Source organism: Argiope bruennichi, chromosome 3 (assembly GCF_947563725.1).
Source record: "Argiope bruennichi chromosome 3, qqArgBrue1.1, whole genome shotgun sequence".
NCBI classification, from domain to species: domain Eukaryota; kingdom Metazoa; phylum Arthropoda; class Arachnida; order Araneae; family Araneidae; genus Argiope; species Argiope bruennichi.
The window spans coordinates 93966063-93988881 of record NC_079153.1 but is presented as its reverse complement, the minus strand read 5'-3'; the positions used below and the strand labels follow the sequence as shown (position 1 = coordinate 93988881).

The 22819-nt window shown below is 26.8% G+C and overlaps 1 protein-coding gene across 5 annotated transcripts in view; it reads right to left on the bottom strand.

Moving 5' to 3' along the window:
* Positions 1–1301: 1301 nt before the first annotated feature.
* Positions 1302–22819, bottom strand: part of LOC129963120 (E3 ubiquitin-protein ligase SIAH1-like) — a 32343-nt gene continuing 10825 nt past the window's right edge. For all 5 annotated transcript variants that reach the window (XM_056077206.1, XM_056077205.1, XM_056077203.1 and 2 more), the window contains 4 exons: positions 21196–21328; positions 20356–20462; positions 18616–18808; positions 1302–5445 (listed from right to left, as the gene is read on the bottom strand). In XM_056077206.1, the coding sequence (XP_055933181.1) occupies positions 5268–5445; positions 18616–18808; positions 20356–20462; positions 21196–21328 (611 nt within the window). In that variant the 3' untranslated portion in view covers positions 1302–5267. The remainder of the gene's footprint in view (positions 5446–18615; positions 18809–20355; positions 20463–21195; positions 21329–22819) is intronic.

Genomic DNA, 22819 nt, shown 5'->3' with positions numbered 1-22819 from the left:
TCATTGATCAAAATGAGCAATACATTACAGAATAAAGTTATTTAGTTCCATGAAAAAATTGTCTTTGATTTTCTAAAAAAAATCCGCAATTACTTTGTTGCCAACCCAATAATTGCAGTAGTCCCAAGACTGGGGTGTCACTTTAATAAATAAAATCACAACTACATTTTGCCTGAATTTCATTGATAATTTTATTTCATATTCTACCTTGTAACATAGTCAACTAAAATAATTTAATTTTTTTCTTTTTTAAAACATTTTTTGGCCGGGATAGGGTGCGTTCTATTATTCATTAGTTAAGTAGCTAAATTTTACTTTAATACTTCATAAAGGTGTTTGTAAGATATAATAATAAATTGCAACAAAAATATTTCCATTTTTTAAAAATCTAAAATAACCAATAAAAGTAAAATAACAGTTACAATGTATATATATATATTTAAAAAATTCATTCTATAAGCATCTTCTATTTTTCAAAAATATCAACAAACAGAAGGAATAAAGTTGTAAAAAAATGAGCATAACGGTGACATCGGCGTATAAGCGCAAACCCCATCAGTTGTTCGAGATCGGTGCAGTAGTTACCCTTATTCCGCAAATATATCGGTGTACGTCATCTCATTTCATTCAATAGAAACTGTATTCAAATTCCATCCGAAATTTTAAGAAGGATGGCAAATAAAGATGATCTTTGATAAAAACCCATTAAAATAATTTTAAAAAAAATGACCAGAACATAAAAATAACCTGACCACGATTACGATGCCAAATTTTAAACTCTAATAAATTTAACCAAACAATTACGAAGATCTTCATTATGTTCGATTACACCGTTGTTTAAAATTCTCATCTATGTTGCAGCAAACAATTCCCTCTAACTACTATTCCTAAAATAATCATCCTCACACTTCCATTGAAGAAGACTTCCCTAGTTTATAGATATTCATGCAAATGATCTCGTGAGATATTTTGGACCAATGACACTTAACCTGAATATCCTTATTTTTCATTCCTATTCAGTTCATTTGGCTGAATTAAGCCCAGTTGTTTAAAAGAAAATGGGGAATATACATAGACACAATGACTTTAATTTATATTAAGAAAAAGTAAATATTTTATTACTAATTACATCATTTCAGAGATTTTGAAATTAAATTGTTAGTTAATTTGAGAATTCCCTATATTTTCCACACAAATATTTTATTTAAAAATTTATTCTATTTAATTTAATAGTTATTCAGTGCATATTTTTAAGAAGAAAACAACATTCACCACATTCGACAAAATTCTTTTATTTCTTATATACAAGAGTTCTGAAAGAAATATTTTACAATAAATGAGTTAAAGTACTACTGAATATGTTAAACACATTCCTAGACAGAAATGTATTTAACAAACAAAAAAATATCAAAAATATGCATATTCTGAGGGAAGTAATATACATCTGGAAGCAATAATACAAGTCAACAGAAAAATAAAAAGAGAACTTAAACATACACTGATACATTTTTATACCTATAATGGAAAAAAAATCATTGACAAATTGTATAATATATGACGTATAAACATGCAACCAATATTATCCAAGTACTTAGAGCGACAAAACAAATGTATGGCAGTACTTCATAAACATACGGAAAAAATATATAACTGATATCTATAAACAAGACTATGTATTTAAATTTATAACTGAGAACAAAAAGTTTATTAAATTAAATGATATTTTTTAAATGTAAACTTAGATGAGAGTTAATGAAATGCTGACAAAAGAAAGATAATCAACATTTTTTAAAAAATAAAATAAAAACTATAGTCATATTAATTTGAATGTACAGTCTATTTAAAGTAAAGTTTAAATATTGCTTATGTTATTGACTTTTATCACACTGTTGGAAATACTTTTTAGTAATGTGACTAGAAACCGAAATAAAACTTTAAAAAAAAAAAATCTTACGTGCTTCTTTCAAAACAATCTCATATGGTAAAAAGAATGTCTACATGATTTTATTTTTTTAATACATTACTGCAAATTTTGATGTTCTACAACTATGAGTATATAATAGAACATTCACATTCGTTTTGCTCATAGGTATAATGCAATTTATGGCAGTGTACATTCCAAACAGTATACATCACAAAACCAATGGACCTTAGAAATTTGATTTGTAAGACAATAATGAAAATTATCAATATTGATAGCATGCCAATTTACAGGTAACCGGTGAATTCACTGTTTCCTTTCAACAACAATAATAATAATAAAGAACCGACATTAAGAATTTTACTTGACATTTGAAATTTTGTACTTTGAATTTATATATTAGTCATTACAGTATATCTTTAAAAAAATTTAATTGATAATGCATGGATTATTTAATAATTTCAAAAGTAGAAAGCATTAACCTTTAATATGAGTTTATAGTTCCATTCCTTTACATTGTATAACAAACTTATTTAGATGGGAGAAAAAAAAACCTTACAGCAGAAAAGTATTTATTGTTTTTCATGATAACAATCAAGCTTTTAAATGCTATTATTCTTTCAGTTTGAACAGTATCAGAAGGCACAATATTTATTATTTAACTGCAGATAGCTTAAAAGAAAATCCATTTATTTCTTTCCTAGACATTTTTAACAGCCTATTTTTTATTTCTCAATAAAGTATAAACACTTGTTTATACCTAGACTGAAAATATATGTACATTTTCCAATCCAGATTAAGACTTTAAAATAACTACATTTAGATAAATACAGAAATTTCTGAAAGACTTTTACAGCTTAAGTTAAAAAATATAAGTTATTTAATACTATAAACTACATTTGCTGGGTATTTATACAAAGATAATAGTTAGACACATTGGCATACAAGGAATTTCGCCATATATTTACAGAAAAACAAAACAAACAAAAAATCAGCCTTTTCCATCTACACACTATGCTTTAATCCTGTCCTTCAAATCACCCAGAAATTTTTAGCAGCGAAATGCATGGTGACAAAACTTTATTAATGCCAAAAGAAAATCCAATTGTCAGTAGCAGAACACTTTAATGACAAAAAAATTAACATTGAATGCAATATACCTTTTTCAAAATGGAATGCTATCTCTAATATTGCAGTATTTTTTAATATAAAGATCTCCAGATATCTGCAGTAAAAATTAAAATGGCAGTAAAGTAAACAAAATTTAATAAAAAATAAGCATAAGCTTTAATTGTCAACCAATACATTAAAAAAAAAAACATTTATCCTTTTTAATGCCTCTCAAAGAAATTTGAGAAAATTTTGTTTTTTAAAAATGTGAATTTTAAAATGTGTCCAATCCCCTAAAATAACAAACAGCAACAGGAAGAGATAAAACTAACACATAAACAATTAAAGCATAACTTTTGAAATTTTCAACACATTCTTTCTCTGCTTATTTAAATGACTACAATGTAATTAAAACAATGGGAGAAAGACTCAAAAAGTTAAAAAAAAAAAAAAACTCTAGAAGAGAAACATTAGATTAAAATAAATCATTTTATTTTACAACAAAAATTATTTGCATTACATGGCATCAATGCATTTCATAAAGGTGTAAAGACTATCTTTCTCTTTAGTATTCAACTGATGTTAAATGAAGATATTTAAAAATGAATAAATTAGCATGATTAAGACATATGACTACAAGTTACAAGTGAAATTTTTCAGAAATACGCATGCCTTTTACTGAAATATTTTTTTTTAATAGAACTGTATAGTATACAGGTCTATCCAATGTTTGATTTTTTTTTAAATTTAAATAATCAGTTTTTTTTTTCTCTTTTTGTAGTTCAATTTATAAATCCAGATTATATAACTTTTTTTTTTAAATTCAATCCGAGGATAACACTGGAAGATCAATATCTTTCTTATAGTTCTCTAAATTATTGATATTTTGCATAACAGGTCTTTTAAATATTTATAAAAGTATAACACTGTTTAATGTTGAATTGAAAAAATATTACAAAAGTACAATTTAAATTAAATAACAATGACTAACATTTTAAACCAATTTTTCGGAATAATTTGTCACCAAGTTAAAGTATTGAAATCAAAGACATTTATATAGAATTATAAATAAGTGATTAAATATATTAATGGTATTTCTATATATAAATATATAACTATTATTCAGGAGCTATTATTTTAGAAAAAATACTTTCACTAAAATTTAAATGAAATAAAGAGGATGGGGGATCAGTTTCTTCAAAATTTATCTAATTTGAAAGACAGTTCACTGTTCAGTTTAAAAGTATGAATAAACTTCTCTACCATTCCATATAACAGCAAAGCATTAATTGCAATTACTTTCTAGACAACTGAAATTTTACAGGAAATTGCAAATAGCTAACTTATATGATTAAGATTTTAAACACACCACTAAAAACATATGCCAAATCTAAATTGCATACTTATTTTTGAAAAAGAAACAATTAAAAAAAATTTGAAATTTTTTAAAAAAATTAAGCTTTTAAAAAATTCATTTTATGCAAAGCATTGTAAAATATGCGTAGCCTATAATAAGACACTATATCATGTAATTTGCAAATAAGGGATACATCAAAAGATGTAAATTTCTAAACAAACAGTACTTTACACACTGTATGTAATCGATTTTTAAATTTCATGTACTTGAGAATAAACTGAAGTGTGTATATATCTATATAACTGAAAGTTTTATTGGGGGGAAAACAGTAACACCTGAAATGTATTCTTTTGCATAGTGATGCAGCTGTTATCAGATTATTCCTTTATACCTAAGAAAAATTAATTTCAAACGTAAAGACCAAGATGAAATTGAATTTTATTGTACTAAATGATATTTTAAATTTACAACATAATAAAATTTAAAAATGGAAGTTATCAGATTAAAATATATGCTTCCAGTAAGCAGAACGTACAAACTATTTTTTGTGTGAGATACAATCTACTAATGGAATTCCCTTTTTCTTGTAACTATATGTATACATAAAATTGAATATAAATGAAATTTCCGAATTTGTTTTCCATATCTGCTTAAGGACTAAAATATTTACAAAATAATTTCTTTATTTGTGTTGCAATTAAACTTTACTTATTTAATTATCCAAGTACTATGAAATTATTTTGGTCAGCTTTCATTTTCATACTCCTATCAAATAAAAGTGAGGCACCCATACAGTGAAAACAGTCAATATCTGTTGACTTGCATTCACTAGATGATTATGAACAGTGCAAAAGGAAAAAAAGTAAATGAATAAGGTTGTCAGCACACGGATATTGTTACATTTATCCCAAGGTTGCCATTGTCGGCAAATATCTGGGCTATATTGGTGTCAAAGACAAGACAGTCACTACTCATTATGGCTGGAGTAACTCCTTCCAGTATACTACGAGGTGTTGCTTCCCACGTCAAACGTCGTCTGTTGCCATTCAATTCCAACCTGCCAATATAAATGTAATTTTAAATAGATAGACCATACACACATAAATTTAGCTTACATGATACAAATTCTGTAATCAGAAACTTTTTTTATAGTGTAGAACTTTTATTAGTATACTTTCTTATGAATGTCTATTACAATTACCTAATAGCTAGTTATAATTTTATCAGGGTTGCCACTCAAATCCGGAAAAAAAATTCCCATTATTTATATTCAAGATGCAAGGAAATGCTTGAATAGCACTCATGTGCTAGTTATAATGCAAGATGAGTTTAAGGAGTGGAAAAAAACAAAGAGAGAAAGTAACAATGTTACATTATTAAAAATAATAGCAAATTAAAAGAAAGTAAAGAAATGCATATAAAAATTTCCTATTTATTTATTATATTGAATTTAGCAAAACAAAAATTATATATTAAGGGGGGGGAGGGGATATATTACCTCTCATGCTATTTAAGTCAAAAAAATTAAGGATTCGGGTGAAATAAAATACAAAACAATTTTGTTATCGCTATACAAATCATATAATGATTTCTCAACATCATCAAAAAAAAAAAAAAAAAAAAAAAAAAAAAACCATTACAAAGCAAGATTACTTTAGTTTACTTATTCATTTTTGTTAATTTATGTATTTGGGCACTCATTTCCACAGATTTTTCAGCTATTCAATTCCACAGAGCTAATCCTTAACAAATAAGGTACGGCATTTTTGTACGGCTTAACGTATATTTTTTCGCTATTTTACTTGTAGTGAACATATATGAAAATATTTCGATATCATTGCATGCATCAAAGGACGAACTTGACGCAAGAAGTTTTAAAGCCAATAAAAATTCAGTTTTAAATTAATATTCTTGAAAGAAAAGAAAGAAAAAAAAAGCTCGAAATCAGCCGGTAATTTAATTTGATGTGTTCAGATTTGACATGTCATCTTTTCCTGTATTCCTTTTATCCAACACCAATGAATACTCTTTGGAACTAATAGGCAAACCGTGTTTTTCTTTTTTGACATGATTAGTAAGTGCTTGTTTTCCAATATTTCCTACATTTATTATCTTCTTACAAAGCGAATAGTACGCAGCAAATGGATTTTGCTGAGCTTCTAAAACTCATTCAGCAAAATCAGGATTAATATTTTCAATCTGTCCAATTCGTATTAAAAATGGATTTCGAGCAACTCATTGTTTAAAAAAAATTACTGTAATCTACTTTGAATAAGCTCACAGTTTCTCAAATAATAAACAAATCAATCAATAACTCAAGTATGTTAGACTAAACACCACCACACTGCCTCCGCAGATTGAGATATTCCCGCCAAGAGAAATATATTCTATTCTTTCACGCAGTTACAGAAGTCTCACACGTGCTCATTATCAGTAACTAGGGAATCTCATACAAAAAGAACAACTGAAGAGCAATTCGAAACTGGACGATCTATACAGAAAAAATGGGAAGATATTACACAATCGCGAATGGTATTGTTCTTTTTTTTGGAAGCTATGACTACGACCTTTAATTCTTGCAATCTTTAGAGATCGGCATTTTTTAGAGGGGGGAAAAATAATATTTAAAATCTCCAGTATATTTCCTGTTTCCATGAAAATTTTCAATTTCCCTATTATTTTTTTAGAAGATTTTTAAATTCCCTGTGCTTTCTCGGTTGTGTGGCAATCGTTTTATGCCCTGACGTAGCAGTCACTTTCAACACAATCTCTTCCCTTTCAATGGATTAGGCAGACATATTAAATCATTCATAATATATCAAGGCACATCCAGTTACAAATAATTCTGTCCGATTTATGGTTTTCAAACAATCGCCAAAAGTAAAATCATATTCAAATTTTGCATAAGTGAAGTATACTAAGAGAAAATATTATAATCATAAAAAAATTCGAACACGAGATTTCGAGTAACCTCAACTTTTCAGACCTCCCTGGTTTAATACACTTCTCTGATCCGATAAACGTCTTTGAGTCATACGGATGAATTTTGGTATGCGGTCTTTACATAAAATATGCTGACTTCTAACACAGTTTGAACGAAATTCATTCAGATGAAGTCTGTTCGGATGCCCGAATATAAGTGAATATGATAATCACAAAACATTAAGAGCTAAACAGGTAAAATTTGGTACACAGGTTTAGCATTTAAAATGTAGATTCGAATCAAGCTTGGAACCAAATCTGTTTATTTTTCTGATTTTCATGTACATATAAAAGCGATAATTCAAAAATAGAGGATCTTAAATAAATAAATAAAAACCAGCATATTACCTTGTGACTACAACAGAAGTTCTATATCAAATTTTAGTTTCACTCTGTCGGGGACGGGGGAAGATGTCTCAAATACATATTTGGTTTAATACACTAAGAAGCTATTCGCATGCACGGGTTGAAAATAAAATTCTGGATATCCGTGACACTCATGATTTCGACCAAGGCGCGCCATTTCATGTATGGGAAGGGGGAGGGAACATCTTAATGAGGGAATGCGAAATAGTTTCTGGGAGACCAACCAAACTAGTTACTTAAATTAATAAAGAAAAAAATCGAAAATCATTTGAAAAAAAAAATCGAAAATCATTTGAAAGAAGGGAAGGAGGAAAGGAAAACACTTGAAAGAAAGAAAAAAAATTCGAAAATCATTAGAAAGGAAGAAAAAAATAATAAAATCACCATTTCTACATTTAATTAATGCAATAGGGGAAGAAAAAAATATCTTCTACGGAAGAAAAAACATCTGAAAACACTGCATCATACTCACTGATAAAAATGGCAATCCAATCTTCAATCAGGATGTTCATAAAATGATTTTAAAGAAATGTGATAATTCACGTACGAGGGCTCAAGAAAACAGTTTTGCTAACTATCCGCAGAATTCACCAAGAGGAAACCAAAAGGAAGCAAATCCACTGCAAACTCGAAACTTCACACATCCAGATCGAACCATTTTCAAACTACGATTTACTATAATGGCAAACGTTCGGCACCGAGCAAATGGAGTGTTACGTTTGGGGGATGCAATTCATTTTTATTTATGAAGTAGAAAGTTGGCCCGAAAAGTGGCGACATAAACAAAAGCAGTAAGTGCTAGTAATAAATAAATATGAGTAAAGCAAATGGTAACAAATAAGAGAATCAATACAGAATTCGGCTTGAAAAAGAAAGAAGTTCTTCACTATTAAAAAAAAAAAAAAAGAATGCGCATGATTTCCTTCCAGTAGAATTATTATTCTATAGTCGAACTATAAGGATAATTTAGTGGGTTGTACTATTCGCTTGGAAAGACTACCTAAAAGAGAAGAAAAGAAAAATCCATCCATTATCAAAGATCTAGAGTCCATAAGCAAACACAATCCTGTACATCTTTAGAGTTTGTCAATACAAAAATCAAGCAACAAAAAAATTCGAAAAAATTTCATTGATAAAAGAAACGATGAAATAGATTTAAAAGCTTTCTATTTTAAAACCTTAATAATAATTCTTCCAAGTCAGTTTATCAGTCATTTTTTTTAAATTAACTGTCTCCTACCTTATGATCGATTTTTTTAAGGGAAGAGGGGTATTCAAAACCATTTGAATCTGATATTCCACGCCATGTTACGTTGGCACTACATTTTCAAGTAAGGATTTTTTTTTCTTTGTTTGATTGAAACAGTTCTCGTGGCCCGATTTGTCAGAAAAATTTCCTTGACAAAAAAGTAAGCGTTAAATTTACGATAATTAAAAAAAAAAAAAAAATTGATAACAGTCATTACTTTATTAAAAACTATTTCCACATTTTAATACATTTTTTTTAAATCAAGACAATTTTCTGAACTCTTTATTTATAAATAATAAAAAATCCGAAAGAAAAAAAATCATGCAAAATTTTTCATAAATAAAAATTTTTTTGTCTCATAACATCAGAAGCAATGTTATGGCGATAAGATTTTTTTTTTTTTTTTCTGAGAAAAGTTAAAGCAGACCAATTTCTATTTCAAGACTAAAAGACGCAATGTGAACACATATCTAATTTAATTTTCAATCACAGCTCTGATTTTTACTTATTCACATCGCAATTTATCTTTAATTATGTTCAAAACTGCTTTTGAATAGTAGATTGGAAGATATAAAAAAAGGTAACCAACTTATTTATTGATTATACTTCCCCTACCCCTTCTGCAATCATACTTTTGAATGTCACAGATAATGTAATCTCAAATATAAAATTCTTTAATTATCATCGCTTTTAACGCATGACAACGCTATGCGTTTCAAATGTCGACTTGTAGCTATTTCGTATCGTGCTAGAGCCAAAGAACCAATATGAAAATTATCAATGTTAAACTTTCGATAATGCATAATTCAAAGAAAAATGAACTTATTACTGAAACATTAAAATAAATCCCATTCCTATTCTAAATGCCATGTACGAAAAAAACCCAATATCTAAAATATCTAAATCGGTAAGACGTCGAAAAGTATGATAGATTCCTTTGTTTGAGCAGATTGGCAGGATTTAATCATATATACAGAATTAAATAAAAAATTACTCACAACTATAGAAACAAAAATGTTCATTTCACATAATATTTATTAATGAATTCTTCTCAGAACCACATGACTTAAATTTTCAACAGATTAAAAAAGGCAATAGAAAAAAGTTATGATGAGAATGCCAAAATGTCTCAAGACAGGAGGTTTGCTCTAATCATTGCAAATGTAATCTAAATGTAAATTTTAAATCTTTAGAGATAGGTGTATTTTCTAATTAGAAAATGCTTAGAATGAATTATATTTTATGTTATTCGACTTATTAAACAAAATGCTGAAAATTTGAAAATTCTAATTTTTAAAACATTATCTATTAACCATATTTAAAACAATTTTAAGACACTGTAATGCATTATAAATTATTCCACATTTTTGTTACTTTCGTTGATTAAGTTATAATCTTTAAAATCTAAATATTTTACACAATTTTTAATTATTTGAACGACCACCTCAAGATAGATCTACTAAACAGTGAACATCACTTCCTGAGGATGAAAAAATTATGAAATTCAAAGCCTCATAATTGGTCAATGTCAAGAATATTCCATCCACTGTATGAAAATTTAGATTTCATTAACTTTTTCAAAAGTATTTTTGTATTTATTTATAAAACACAATTCTCGATAGTATTTACAGCAATTTTCAAACTGGAAGCATATGCCAACTTCAGAAGTGAAGGTGACCTTATATCACAAAAATCCAGAATGATGTTGTAGAAGTACCGACATAATTTCCATCAAATCAGAATATTAAAGTAATACATATGCCTACATGTACACAAACACACATATGGAAGAATTTAATAACTAAACAAAAAGTGCATTTTTTTGGGGGGGGGGGGACCCCACCAATTTTCAATAATAGCAACTTTTAGATTCTTCAATGCATTAAATAGAAAAAAATGCGAATTTAACTTGCCTTTTTGAGAGGGAAGGGATTTTAAATCGGTGACAGTGAACTTTTAATAGTGATAAATCGATCGATTTATTCACTGTTAAAAGTTTAATATGATTAAAGAGAAATTTTGATATACACAGTATTACTTTACTCCTCCTTCAAATATTAGATAAAATATTCATTTATTAATAGACACTGAAAGTGCATAATTGTAAAGAATATTTATAGAATATAATGTAAAATCCTAAAATATTTTACAAAAGTACTTTTGCTACCAAAAAAAAAAATGCATCCTTTTATTAATTAAGTCTTTCATTGTCTGCTCTCAAAGTTCTTTTCAGTCTATCAAAACATCATATTGTAATTAATCTTAGTATCAAGTTTTTGTTGTGAAACGAAATGAGAGACTTTTACATTTAATATATCCAACGATTCGCGATTTCAAAATGTAAAGATTTTAGAATTATCTGGATCACAATCAGGGTCGCTAGCTCTAGAAAGTTAACTATTGAGAAATAATAAAATGGTCACCCTGAGTTTATTAAACATCATACCAATAATCATTCTATAGTTTATAACACAGTAAATTGCTGCTTCTCATTTATACATCATTTCATCACAGTCTGGTTTATTTCTAACCTTTAAAGTGATAAAATACTAAAATTGAAACAAAAGAAATAATAATTCAAATACATGATGATAAATTTTTTGCTCCGGTCATTATTTTTACATTTTTATTGGGGAGAGGGCGGGGGGGGGGGGGGGCTGAATGGCTAACATCTCAATTTTTTTAAAATTGGATAGAGACAAAGAATATAGGACGAGTCAATGTATGACTGGAAGTTGGGAAATGGACCATAGAAAGGCTATTTCTTTGAAGTAAACAGTACCAACCTCCAATGACTCTATCTGTAGCACCTACATTTATTCTGCATTGCTGTTTTGTTTGTTTCTTATAAATATAAAATGTTACAACAGTTTAAAGCACTTTTATTAAAATATTAAATTGAAATCTTAAAAAAATTTGATAAGCACAAGACTAACAAAAATAGAACCGCCCCCCCCCCCTTTTTTTTGTCAAAAGAGAAGTGCAAAAGCATTCAATGAAATTAAGTGTATTCATAATGTATTTAATGCTCATGCGCAACCACATGTCATAGGATGGTTTAAGATTTTTTTTTAATTATATGCTTACTTTTATGCATATGAATCAAATAAATGTGCAATTAGTACTCAATAAATTTAATACAGATTTAATTTTTCTCACTTATTTTTTAATAAAAGTTCAAATTTAAAATTCAACTACTGTTTCTAATTCTATATAGTAATATACCTATATTGACTTTAAAATTATTATTTGTAAATTAATAATTCATTCAACATCCACTAAAAACTGGTTCAATCTTTCCATTTTTAGATCATTAGTCAGCCTTCTGAATATTCCAAAAAGGAGGATGCCAGAAGACACACTTTTGGAAGTAAAAGAAGAAAATTTACAATAATATTGTAGAGATTACTTTTCTAGCTAACTTAGAAATCTACTGTAGTGTTAGAATTCTACAAATTTAACAATTTGGTTAGTTATAAAATATATAAAAATATAGGAATTAAAACTAATATATTAACATATCAAATAAGAAATGGCTATAAATAATAAAACTCTGCAAGAATAAATAGGTTTTATATGGATTTTGACAATGAAATGCATTAGTAACATTAATTTGTAATTATTAAAATTTTAATTACACATCTTTTCATTTATATATTATTATTTAGCCAATATCTTGAAAGATACAAAAGTGCTGCTTCATTATAATTTGAAAATCATTATAAAACTACAAAATTACTATATTATTTATGAATGTTTTCCCATTAGGATTATAATGTAAAATTTCCTCCGCACTGCATTATAAATATTAATTATTCAGATTAATTTCAACATTTATCACATTACAAATCAGCTATTAGTATATAATGCTTGCTAATACTAGCATAAAAATTTTTTATAAGTTGACATGCTTTCAGCAAATTGGGTGATGTGATATTTATGATAAAAAAATTTAAAATCTTCTAATAGAAGAGATTGTTTAACTTAAAATTACCAAATTTGGCACAATTCTTCTTGAATAATAGATTCTAACCAAAAAAAGATTCCTAAATTTTTTTAATTATACTCTTAATGAAAACTAGACTTTAATTAACTAGATCATTAATTCTGGATTATATTATTGCACAAAAGTCAATTTTACATCATTTTAAAATTGAAAATAATATTAATTAAATAAGCTTTTCAGTGACACCAATTTTATTTCCGTAATATTTTTTTCTAATTTCAATAAATTTTTCAAAATATTCTTTACAAATTTTTTGAATTTAGATTCATGCACATTATTATCGTATTAAAAATATTTTGTCTATGTATGTGCACATCACTACTGTTATAATATGCTGTCATTAAACATATTAAAACAAAAGAAACGTAAATCGTATAAAACAGTATTATACTATAATGTTCCTACAGTTCTCATTCTCTTTCGAAGATTTTTTTTTTTTTTTTTTTTTTTTTTGCTACAATGCTGCATTTTAACAAATAACTGTCATAATCCATACTATATATGATTTAATTATACATGGGTATTGGAAGTATCACAGAAAGGGGAAGGAAAAAAAATTGAGAAAATTCTCAATGCTTCAATTCTGTTATTTTACAACACACTAAAGCAAGGGAGAAAAAAATAATAATTCATTATTGAGAATCATGCTAACACAACAGAAGCTATACTTGTGTCTTAAAATTCTTAGTTAAGACATATTCATGACCTTTTATTTATTTAAGACAGCACAATCATTATTTTGAGAAGGAATTTGAAATTATAAATCATGGACATGATTTAATCAATTTTCTTCATACCGTACCAACAGGAAGAGCTTTCGCTTTCAATACATGCTTAATATGCACAAGCCCTAAAGTCCAAAACCTTAGACTGTTATGTTTGTTCTTATAATAACATTCCATTAATGCAGCTAAAACAAATAGACAACTGGGAATTTAAAAAAAAAAAAAAGAAGACTTATCTACTTAATATAGTATGACCTTTCACATCTAGCTATAACACAAGAATTCTGAATCACTTAGACCTTTGCAATCTAAAGCAATCTTCTAATTAATTAAATAAAATTCAATTTCAAAGCTGCAAATAAACTTAACAACAATGTCATATCAACAAATTTTTAGAAATTACATTTACAAAACACATAAGCATCCAAGTTAAGAATTAAATAGAAAATATATATAATAAAGAAAATTATTCGAGTGATACATTACTTGTAATCATATAAAATTTATATAAGCATGGAATATTAATTATATTCAATGCTTCCAGAAGTTAGCTATTAGAAAAAGTTAAAATTTCCCTCCTTATTTTTATTTTACTTATTTAATTATATAACAAGAAAACTGCAGGAGTAATATGCACCCTATAATGCCTAACTAAATAACAAAATTAGATTATTTTAATAAGTTTACTATTATTTTAAAATTCTGAAGCATTTTGTTAAACATATGAAGGACTCTATAAAGTTCTAAAAATCATAATGCTTCCTAATACTCAGAAGGGGGGAAAATGCAACAAAAAAATATTACGGAAATATTAACAGTAACAGTGGATATTCCACATTTAAACAAAAACGTTTCTTGGAAATGGAAAAAATAAATTAATTCTGATATAATATTTTTTTATAATAAATTAGCTTTGGATCTTGGCCAACACTTTACATTTATAAAACATTGGCTCATCGTTTGGTAATACAAGATACAATAATTTACAAAGATTAATATTTGTTTTTATTTTGAATACAAAAGAACCATTGAAGATGCAACTAAAGCCATTGGTGTAGACTTTCATTTTTTTAGTATTAAATATCAAGTATGTTAATTTTTTAATCATAGTAGAAAATATGCTATCGATTGTCACATTTTTCAAAACTGCTTCATTTCTATATGAAGAAATATTTACAATTTAAGAAAAACACAATGTTATTTTTAAAATTATTATATACACTTTTATGCGATATAATACAGATTATGCTTATTAATCCAACATATAATACCATTCAGCTTAGCAGAGAAAATGCACTGGTTTGTATGGGCAATCAACATTTGCCAGGTCCCGTCTGTGGGAGCACTAGTTTCTGAGTGCATCTATCCCAAAGAGGTTAAAAAGTTATCTTTATTATAATGAATCACTAAGAGCACCAGATATAAAAATAGTTACCAGCTATTCAGGATGATTTAAAGGTAGTTGTATTTAAAAAACGAATCAAATAAATTACAAATTAAAACAAAATCAGTGGCCTCTATAATTATAATAGGGCCTTGAATTATTGCTCGAGACCATTTCCTTGGGAGGAGGGGAGGGAAATTCACCTAAATCACTTTTAATTTATATTTAATGGTACACAGCATATAACTTCAACTGTTGTCATTGCCATTTCCAAAACATAAGTATGATTTTAGGTGGAAAAAAAGGGGGGGGGGGTTTGCCTAAATGAACTGGTATAAATATTAATACACACCATAATCTTGCAGATATTTGGCTAAAAAGTAAGGTAAGTTTGGAATTAGCTTCAATTTATTTTTTCACAGAAAGTCATAATATGTAAATAAGGAGCAAAGCAATGCCAAAAAGATGCATTTGTTTACATCATGACACATAAGTAAAATGCTTGAAAGTTTCCTCATAGGATTTTTGCAAAGAGAATTTTAGGGGTTCCTTACACATGTACAGATTTAGGAAAGGGTCTAATAAAGTCTTAGGCATCTTTAAAAAAATGCTGTGAGTGTTAGGTATTTTTATTTCTTTGCTCAGAGTACGGGAAAACAAAACTTATCAGTTCTTTAGAGCACATGTTAGAAAATTTTAGAATAAACTAACATGGGCTAACTTAAAATAAAAAATCAATTAAGATTTAAATTAGACTAAAAATATCATTACCTGCACACACACATACACAATATATATATAAATATATACGATGTGTATAATAAAAAATAATTTATAAAAACTATTGATTAGGATGGACGTTAACAATCATGTTTTAAGTTTGTAACAAAGACTTTAATTATCAAAGACAAAATAATTTTAATAAATAATGAGCAATACTTTCATAAAATTCAATTAAAAAGTATGATCAATCACTGACATCACCTGTACTTTTTATCTCATAAAAAGTTTATATATTCCTTCTAAAAAGTCATATCTATTACAAATGCAAGTGATTATATTTACATGGTAATTTAATACATCATAACTTAAACAGAATCTTATTGCTATACTAATAATATTCTACACTCTGACCTTGCAGAATATGGTCATTGTTTAAATTTAATTAAACATAAACAGAATATTTATTTAAGGGGTTAAAGAGACTCAAAAATAAATACAGCAACTCCTGAAAAGAAGTCATCTAATGTGAAAGTTAACATTTGATGGCTTCTTTTCAGTAAAAAAAGATGCATTTATTGTTCCAACATTGAAATAACATTTCTTAACATTTAGAATTTTTCAAAATGCATTCTATAACATTTTCTTTATATTCACATTTTACCCACATAATATTTTCCCTCTCCCTTATTCAATTTTTCTTGCTTCCAAACAGAATTCACACTGTTTGTTTATCTAATATTTCAATTCTGCAAGTTAAGTTATAATAATGTATATAACTTAATGACTCACATACATACAAAAGTGCTCAAGGTACTAAATAATCTATAACAAAAAAATGCAGAATGATATAGTTATCCATTTTAACCAGACATAATTTCCCAACTAATTTCAAGACATCACTTTTTGAGAATAGTTTAGGACATTTCAGATGTTTAAAAAAAAAAGAATGTAAAGAACATCTATTTTATAGTAACTTTAACAGGTAAATATCTCACAGAATATATTCAGAAAAGCTTCCCAGTGCATCACCATCTCATACGTTTGTTAATTTTTTTAAAGATGTTACTGAAAAATTTAACAGTCAAAAAGAAGTTTTCATATAACATTTTATACAATTTTCTTCATTAATTTTCTTATTAATCTTCATGAATCATATGGAAGCAGAGAATAAAAACATATAAAATACAAAGAAATCTCTAGAAATATATAAAGCTCAATGGTTTCTTAGATGGCAAAATTCTGAGAACAACACATTTTGATATGAGTTGGTAGCATTCCCTATATATTTTTCCTTTGAAATAACTAGAAGCATTTACGCAATCAAGATTCAACTAACCAACAAATATTTAGGAACACTGGCTACTTTCACAAAAACTCACAGAAAAATAAATAGGCATGTTTCAAAATTACTTATAACATTTTAAACAGATAATTTTGTATAATAATTTGTTTGTTTTTTGTTGCTTTAATTTTGTATAATCACTTTGACATGTATAATTAGGAAATGTGTCCACAAGTTAAGCCAGGATTATCTGTAGTTGTTTATATCAAAATATTTTTACATTTAAAAAAATATATTTACCTTCAATCATATATAAAAAGGAGGGCTTTTTAACACCAAAAATCAATACAAAAATAACAGGGAGCTTTTTATAAGAAAAATTAACCAAACAATACAAAATGCAGAAATAATATAATTGGCTACTTCCATAATTATATTATATTGGTTCCCTTCTGTAAATCAATAATAATAAAAAAATTCAAAAGTACTTTCAAGTTGATTGATGTCCTTTTTGGATATTTTATGGATTATTCACAGAATTTTCTTCTTTGTAGTTGGTTTGCATACAATTCCATTATAATGTCTTGATAATGAGAGAGGAGCAGGTGTGTGTGTATGTGTGTATAAATCAGCCAACAGATAATTTTGTTTCTTAGATCACTGGGATACATGATAAATTCCTAATATTAATATCACATTCCACCAGTTTTATACCAATAGGATTGTAAAAACTGGTCAATATAATGAAATTTCACTTGATAAATCATGCAATTATCTTGGGACTGAAAAAATATTTATAAAATTAAAATATCTAATTTATGATTTCAGAAATTTAATTACTCTGTTTGCAGATTATAATCCCATATATAAAAATATTTTCCAAACAAGTCATTATTATATGATGGATAACTGTTGAAGTAAAATACAAAATTATATTGAAACCAATTGAATTGAATTTTAATGAACAATTCTTTAAGAATAGATAATTTTGCAGCTGTGATATGCATTATTTTTTTTAAAAAAAAGAAAACATTGCTTGACAGAAAAATAAGATAACTGCAATTTGCTTAAATATTGATCATTTATGCAACAACTGCACATAATTTGGTTTTTATAACATTTTACAAAATGTCTTTTACATTTCTGGATAAAATAAAATTTATAACTTTAAAAAAATGTATATATGCCTTAAAATCTATAATCTAAGTGTAATTTTTAAATAGAAACACCTCTCTTTGAAAGCTGCAATAACAATTAATTTAAAGATTAATAGAGATACTTTATCTGTATATTAATCATGTTTAGAGGCAGAGGAAATAAAGAAAAATGTAAAATACAAAGTAAAAACAAAATTCTATGATATGCTAAATCACAATTTAAAACAACGTGTTCAGCAAATCAATGCATTCACAACACCATATGAAATCAATGGCATAATTACATACTCCTAAGAGCATCGCATCACTAATTTCTAATAGATAAAATATTCAGATTGTTTCTTCTCGCATACCTATAAATAAAATTTTCAGCTTGCTTTCTTGATCCAATAAGTTGAACAATTGCATAGAACTGTTGGTGACCATCTACTTTTTCTTGTTTTTCAAGAACCAACATGAAATGATGGCCGAAACAAGACTGCATCATCACCCAATCTACAGCACCAGGAAGATTTATATCTGTAGCTAGGAACACAATATCTTCTCCTATAAAATAACAAAAACACTGATTCAGAACAAGCCTTTAAAAAGGTAGCACTAGCTGTCTTTGATAGCCATCCAATTTGCCAATTGTGTTTTCTTTCAATTAAATCGTTCACATAGTTTGATACTTCTAATTCCCCAAGGAAAAAAAAAAAAAAATTTTAAGCATTAAATTGTGACAATCAAAGCCATGTTACTTTAAGTCTTACATATGTTCTATTCGATATATTTATTATCAAACCTAATACAGTCAAGTCTCCTAACAGTGCTAGTAAAAATGCAACTTTTCAGTTCATCCAGCTTCTAATTTTCGAAGTACAGTAATTTTTATTCCTTATGCAAATCACACACATATTCTTTTTTAATTCTTGATTATAGAAGAAAATCATGCAATTAAATAAATATTTGAAAAAAAATGAGAATAGTTTGAATTTTAGTTCAATAATAAAATCTATTGCTGAAAACTATGCATGGAATTAAAAAAAAAAAAAAAAAAAAGGCAAAACTGCATTAATAAAAGGACACTTTACTAAAATTTTAAAATGGTATCAAAACAATTTTGTTCAATAATATTTTTTGCAGTTATAACTGAAAAAAGACATTGTACTTAATTTTTTTTAATCACTTCATTGGGAATACTCCACTACCATATCTATGAATAATCTTGTTTTTTAAAAATAATCTATAGTTTTGGGTGGCATCCTGAAAATAGAATAAAATATGCAATGGGGAAAAAATAAAATGGGATTATGAATTTCATATACAGTGTTGGAATTTAAATAAACTGGCTTTCCAATGACTACAGGAAGTGATCTGAGCTGTATTGGAGCAGAGGTTTTATACCCCCTTGCAGTTACCAGAAGATAATGGACATCTGTGGCACTTTTAGCTCTAGGAACCTTTTCAAACTCACTTTTCTCACTTTTTCAAAGCTGAAACTATTCTCAGATATATAGTTCAAAGTTGGATTCAAAGGATCCACCTGCATTCAATCATCTTACAATACATAAAAGAATACTTCTATTTATCCAATAACTCAAAATTTCTCTCAATTTCATCTCAAAATTTCACTATGCTGTTTCTATTTGCAGAGAATATAAAAGTTTTTAAAGCCTGTTTTCAGTTAAATGTCCAAGGACATTAAATAGTAACAACAATAATTTGAATATCATTTCTGATGCAGTATTATTATTTTTATGAAAAATTGGAAATGTACAAACTCATTTACTCAATTTTGGTAGTATCCTCAGAATTTCACTGATTTTTTTTTCTAACTTTAAGAAACTAGCTTAGATAGATATTTTATGTTCAAAGAGGTATAAACAACACAAAACTTCAGAAATGTTTAATCTGATAACATACATTTCATTAAAAGTAATAAAGTGCCCTATTTATACAATATAATTTTTAAATAGGGCGAAATTTGCACCAGAAGAGAGTTTAGAATTTTTAAATAGGGCCAGAAGAAATTTCTTTAAATCCATCTATTCCAAGATCAAAGTATTAAAAAAATTCACTAAATTGCAGTTTTAACAAATTACAAAATTTACCTTGAAGTGTTGTAATTGATTTGTGAATTGCCATTAAATGAGGCATCACTTGATCTAATGAACCAAACCATTTACACTGAGCACCAGGGCAAGGACATGAATAAGGTCTAAAATAAAGAAAAATAAAATAAAATAAATCAATGAGGCAAACAATGTTTTCAAACAGCATTGTTTTATAATACAATCACATGTATGGATCATAAATAAATTGATTTTTTTTTACTACCACATTTTTTATAAACAATTTTATCAGCATTAATGAACATAATTCTAACTTCTCAGGGAAACAAGGACAATTTAATGTATTACATTTATGTCCATAGTAGGAAATCACAGGAGGGTGGGAGGGTCTCATGCCTGGCTATAAAAAAAGGAAACCCATGGGTTGCATATTTCTTTAGGCCAATTCTTATTTTAATTTCAAGAAAAGAGGCAATCTGCAAAAAAATGTTCTTATTCAGCCTCTAAAGAAAAAGGCTCACTGAATTTCGGGGTTTTAGTTTTTACTTCATCTTTCTACAAAAAATTAAAATGCTTTAGAAAATAAAAAAAATTTTATTTACAGTTTTGAACGAATTATTTTAATTTTATAACAATTATAATAATAAGTGAAAACTATATAAAAATAATGCTGTTGTGCATGAAAATGATGTTTCAATTAATTATATTAAAGAAACCTGACATTAAGAAAATGTTTCACGTAAATATAATTCTATGCTTGGAATATAAAACATCTATTTCCCTTTTTTATTTATAAATGAGAGAAAATTTTTTTATTAAATATAATGAATAAATTTACTTTTTTTTAGGTTTACTACAATTACTTTATCTAAATCATACCTGAATTCACAAAGTTCTTCATGATCTGCTTTTTCAGTGTGCATCAATTGTTGCTTGCAGCCACTTTGACAATATTTACATGGAAAGAACACAGTTGTGGCAACTTTTTCCATAGCTAAATTTCTAATATTACCTAGAAATACCAAGAATAATAATCATTCATCTCTAAACGCATGCATATGCAAATAAAACAGAAAAGAAGGAAAAACATTAATAATAGAACAAATAACTATATTAATATTTTTTTTTAAAGTTCCCTACGATTCCAGAAATATGATTAATATATAAAAAAGGATAAAGCCAACATCTGTTAGATTTATATATAATAAAATGTGACTTGCTTATTTCAAGTCCTGTATATATTTGCTTGTTATTATTCATTTTAGAATTCATCAGACTTATTGTGTGGTTTAATAAATTTCAAAATTTTATTACGTTTCAAAATTATAAGTTAAAGTTTGCAAATCACAATTTTTTTTTTTTAATTCTCAGATGATATAGGCAGCACAAAAAGCCCATATTAATCCCCTTCTTTTGAGATTAAATGATAATTATTCAGCCAGTTGGCAAACCACATGTAGATATTAAAGGATGATCAATACTAGAATGAATGAACATATTATAAATATATATATACATTCAAGTGTTAGTGTATATGTAGTTTAAAGTGTTTAGAATTCTATGTATATACGTAATAATTTTAATTTATCTACGCTCTATAAATAATTTCCTAATCATTCTATCCCAATCTTCACTTTAACTACAAATTCTAAGTTTTGCAAGCTATTATATTCTCACAGAATGAAAATGCTGTATCATCAAATTCCTTTCTGATATTTTATAAGACCAAAATGCTTTCACACATTCTGTTTTTCCTGCTTTTTTCCTTCCTAGTTGGTACACTTTTCTATAATTGTGGCTGTGAGAAAAAATCTTGATAACAAAAATTGCAATATTTCCATAAAATTAAAAAGAATAGAAATTGATAAGGAACTCCACACTTGTTTCTGCAAAGAATATTTTACATGCATACATATATTGCCGATACAGGAATAAATTCTAAAATTATTTTTTTTGTTAAAGTTACTATTTAATGTCGTATTATGCAAAATTTGCAATTCTGAGAATTTGAAATTATGATAATAGAAAGGATTATTACATTATTTTATCTTACATTATTATATAGCTCACATCTTTGATTCCTGAAATGGGAAGGAATTTATGTTGACTGTAAGGATCAAAACATTCATTTATAATCTGGTCAAAGTTACAAGTTCCATTATTGAAAGATATTATCCCAACTTTAATAAGATAGAAAAGTTTCAGAAAACCAGATTAAAGTATACTGCCAGAAAGGGCAAGAACAGCAATTGAAGATGGTATATTTGATTAAATATTTTTTTAAATAAATATTTATAAAAAATGATACTAAAAATAACTATAATAAAAATGCTGATCTATTACTATGGAGTTATATAAAATTTTATGAAGTTATATAAAACAAATTATACCAAACATTCATTTGATCCTTAATAAGATTAAAAAAACAGGCAATTATTTCTTTTCTGATAACATTTCAAAGATACAAATGTTAATGAATAAAAAGATATAGGGCTTAAAAAAA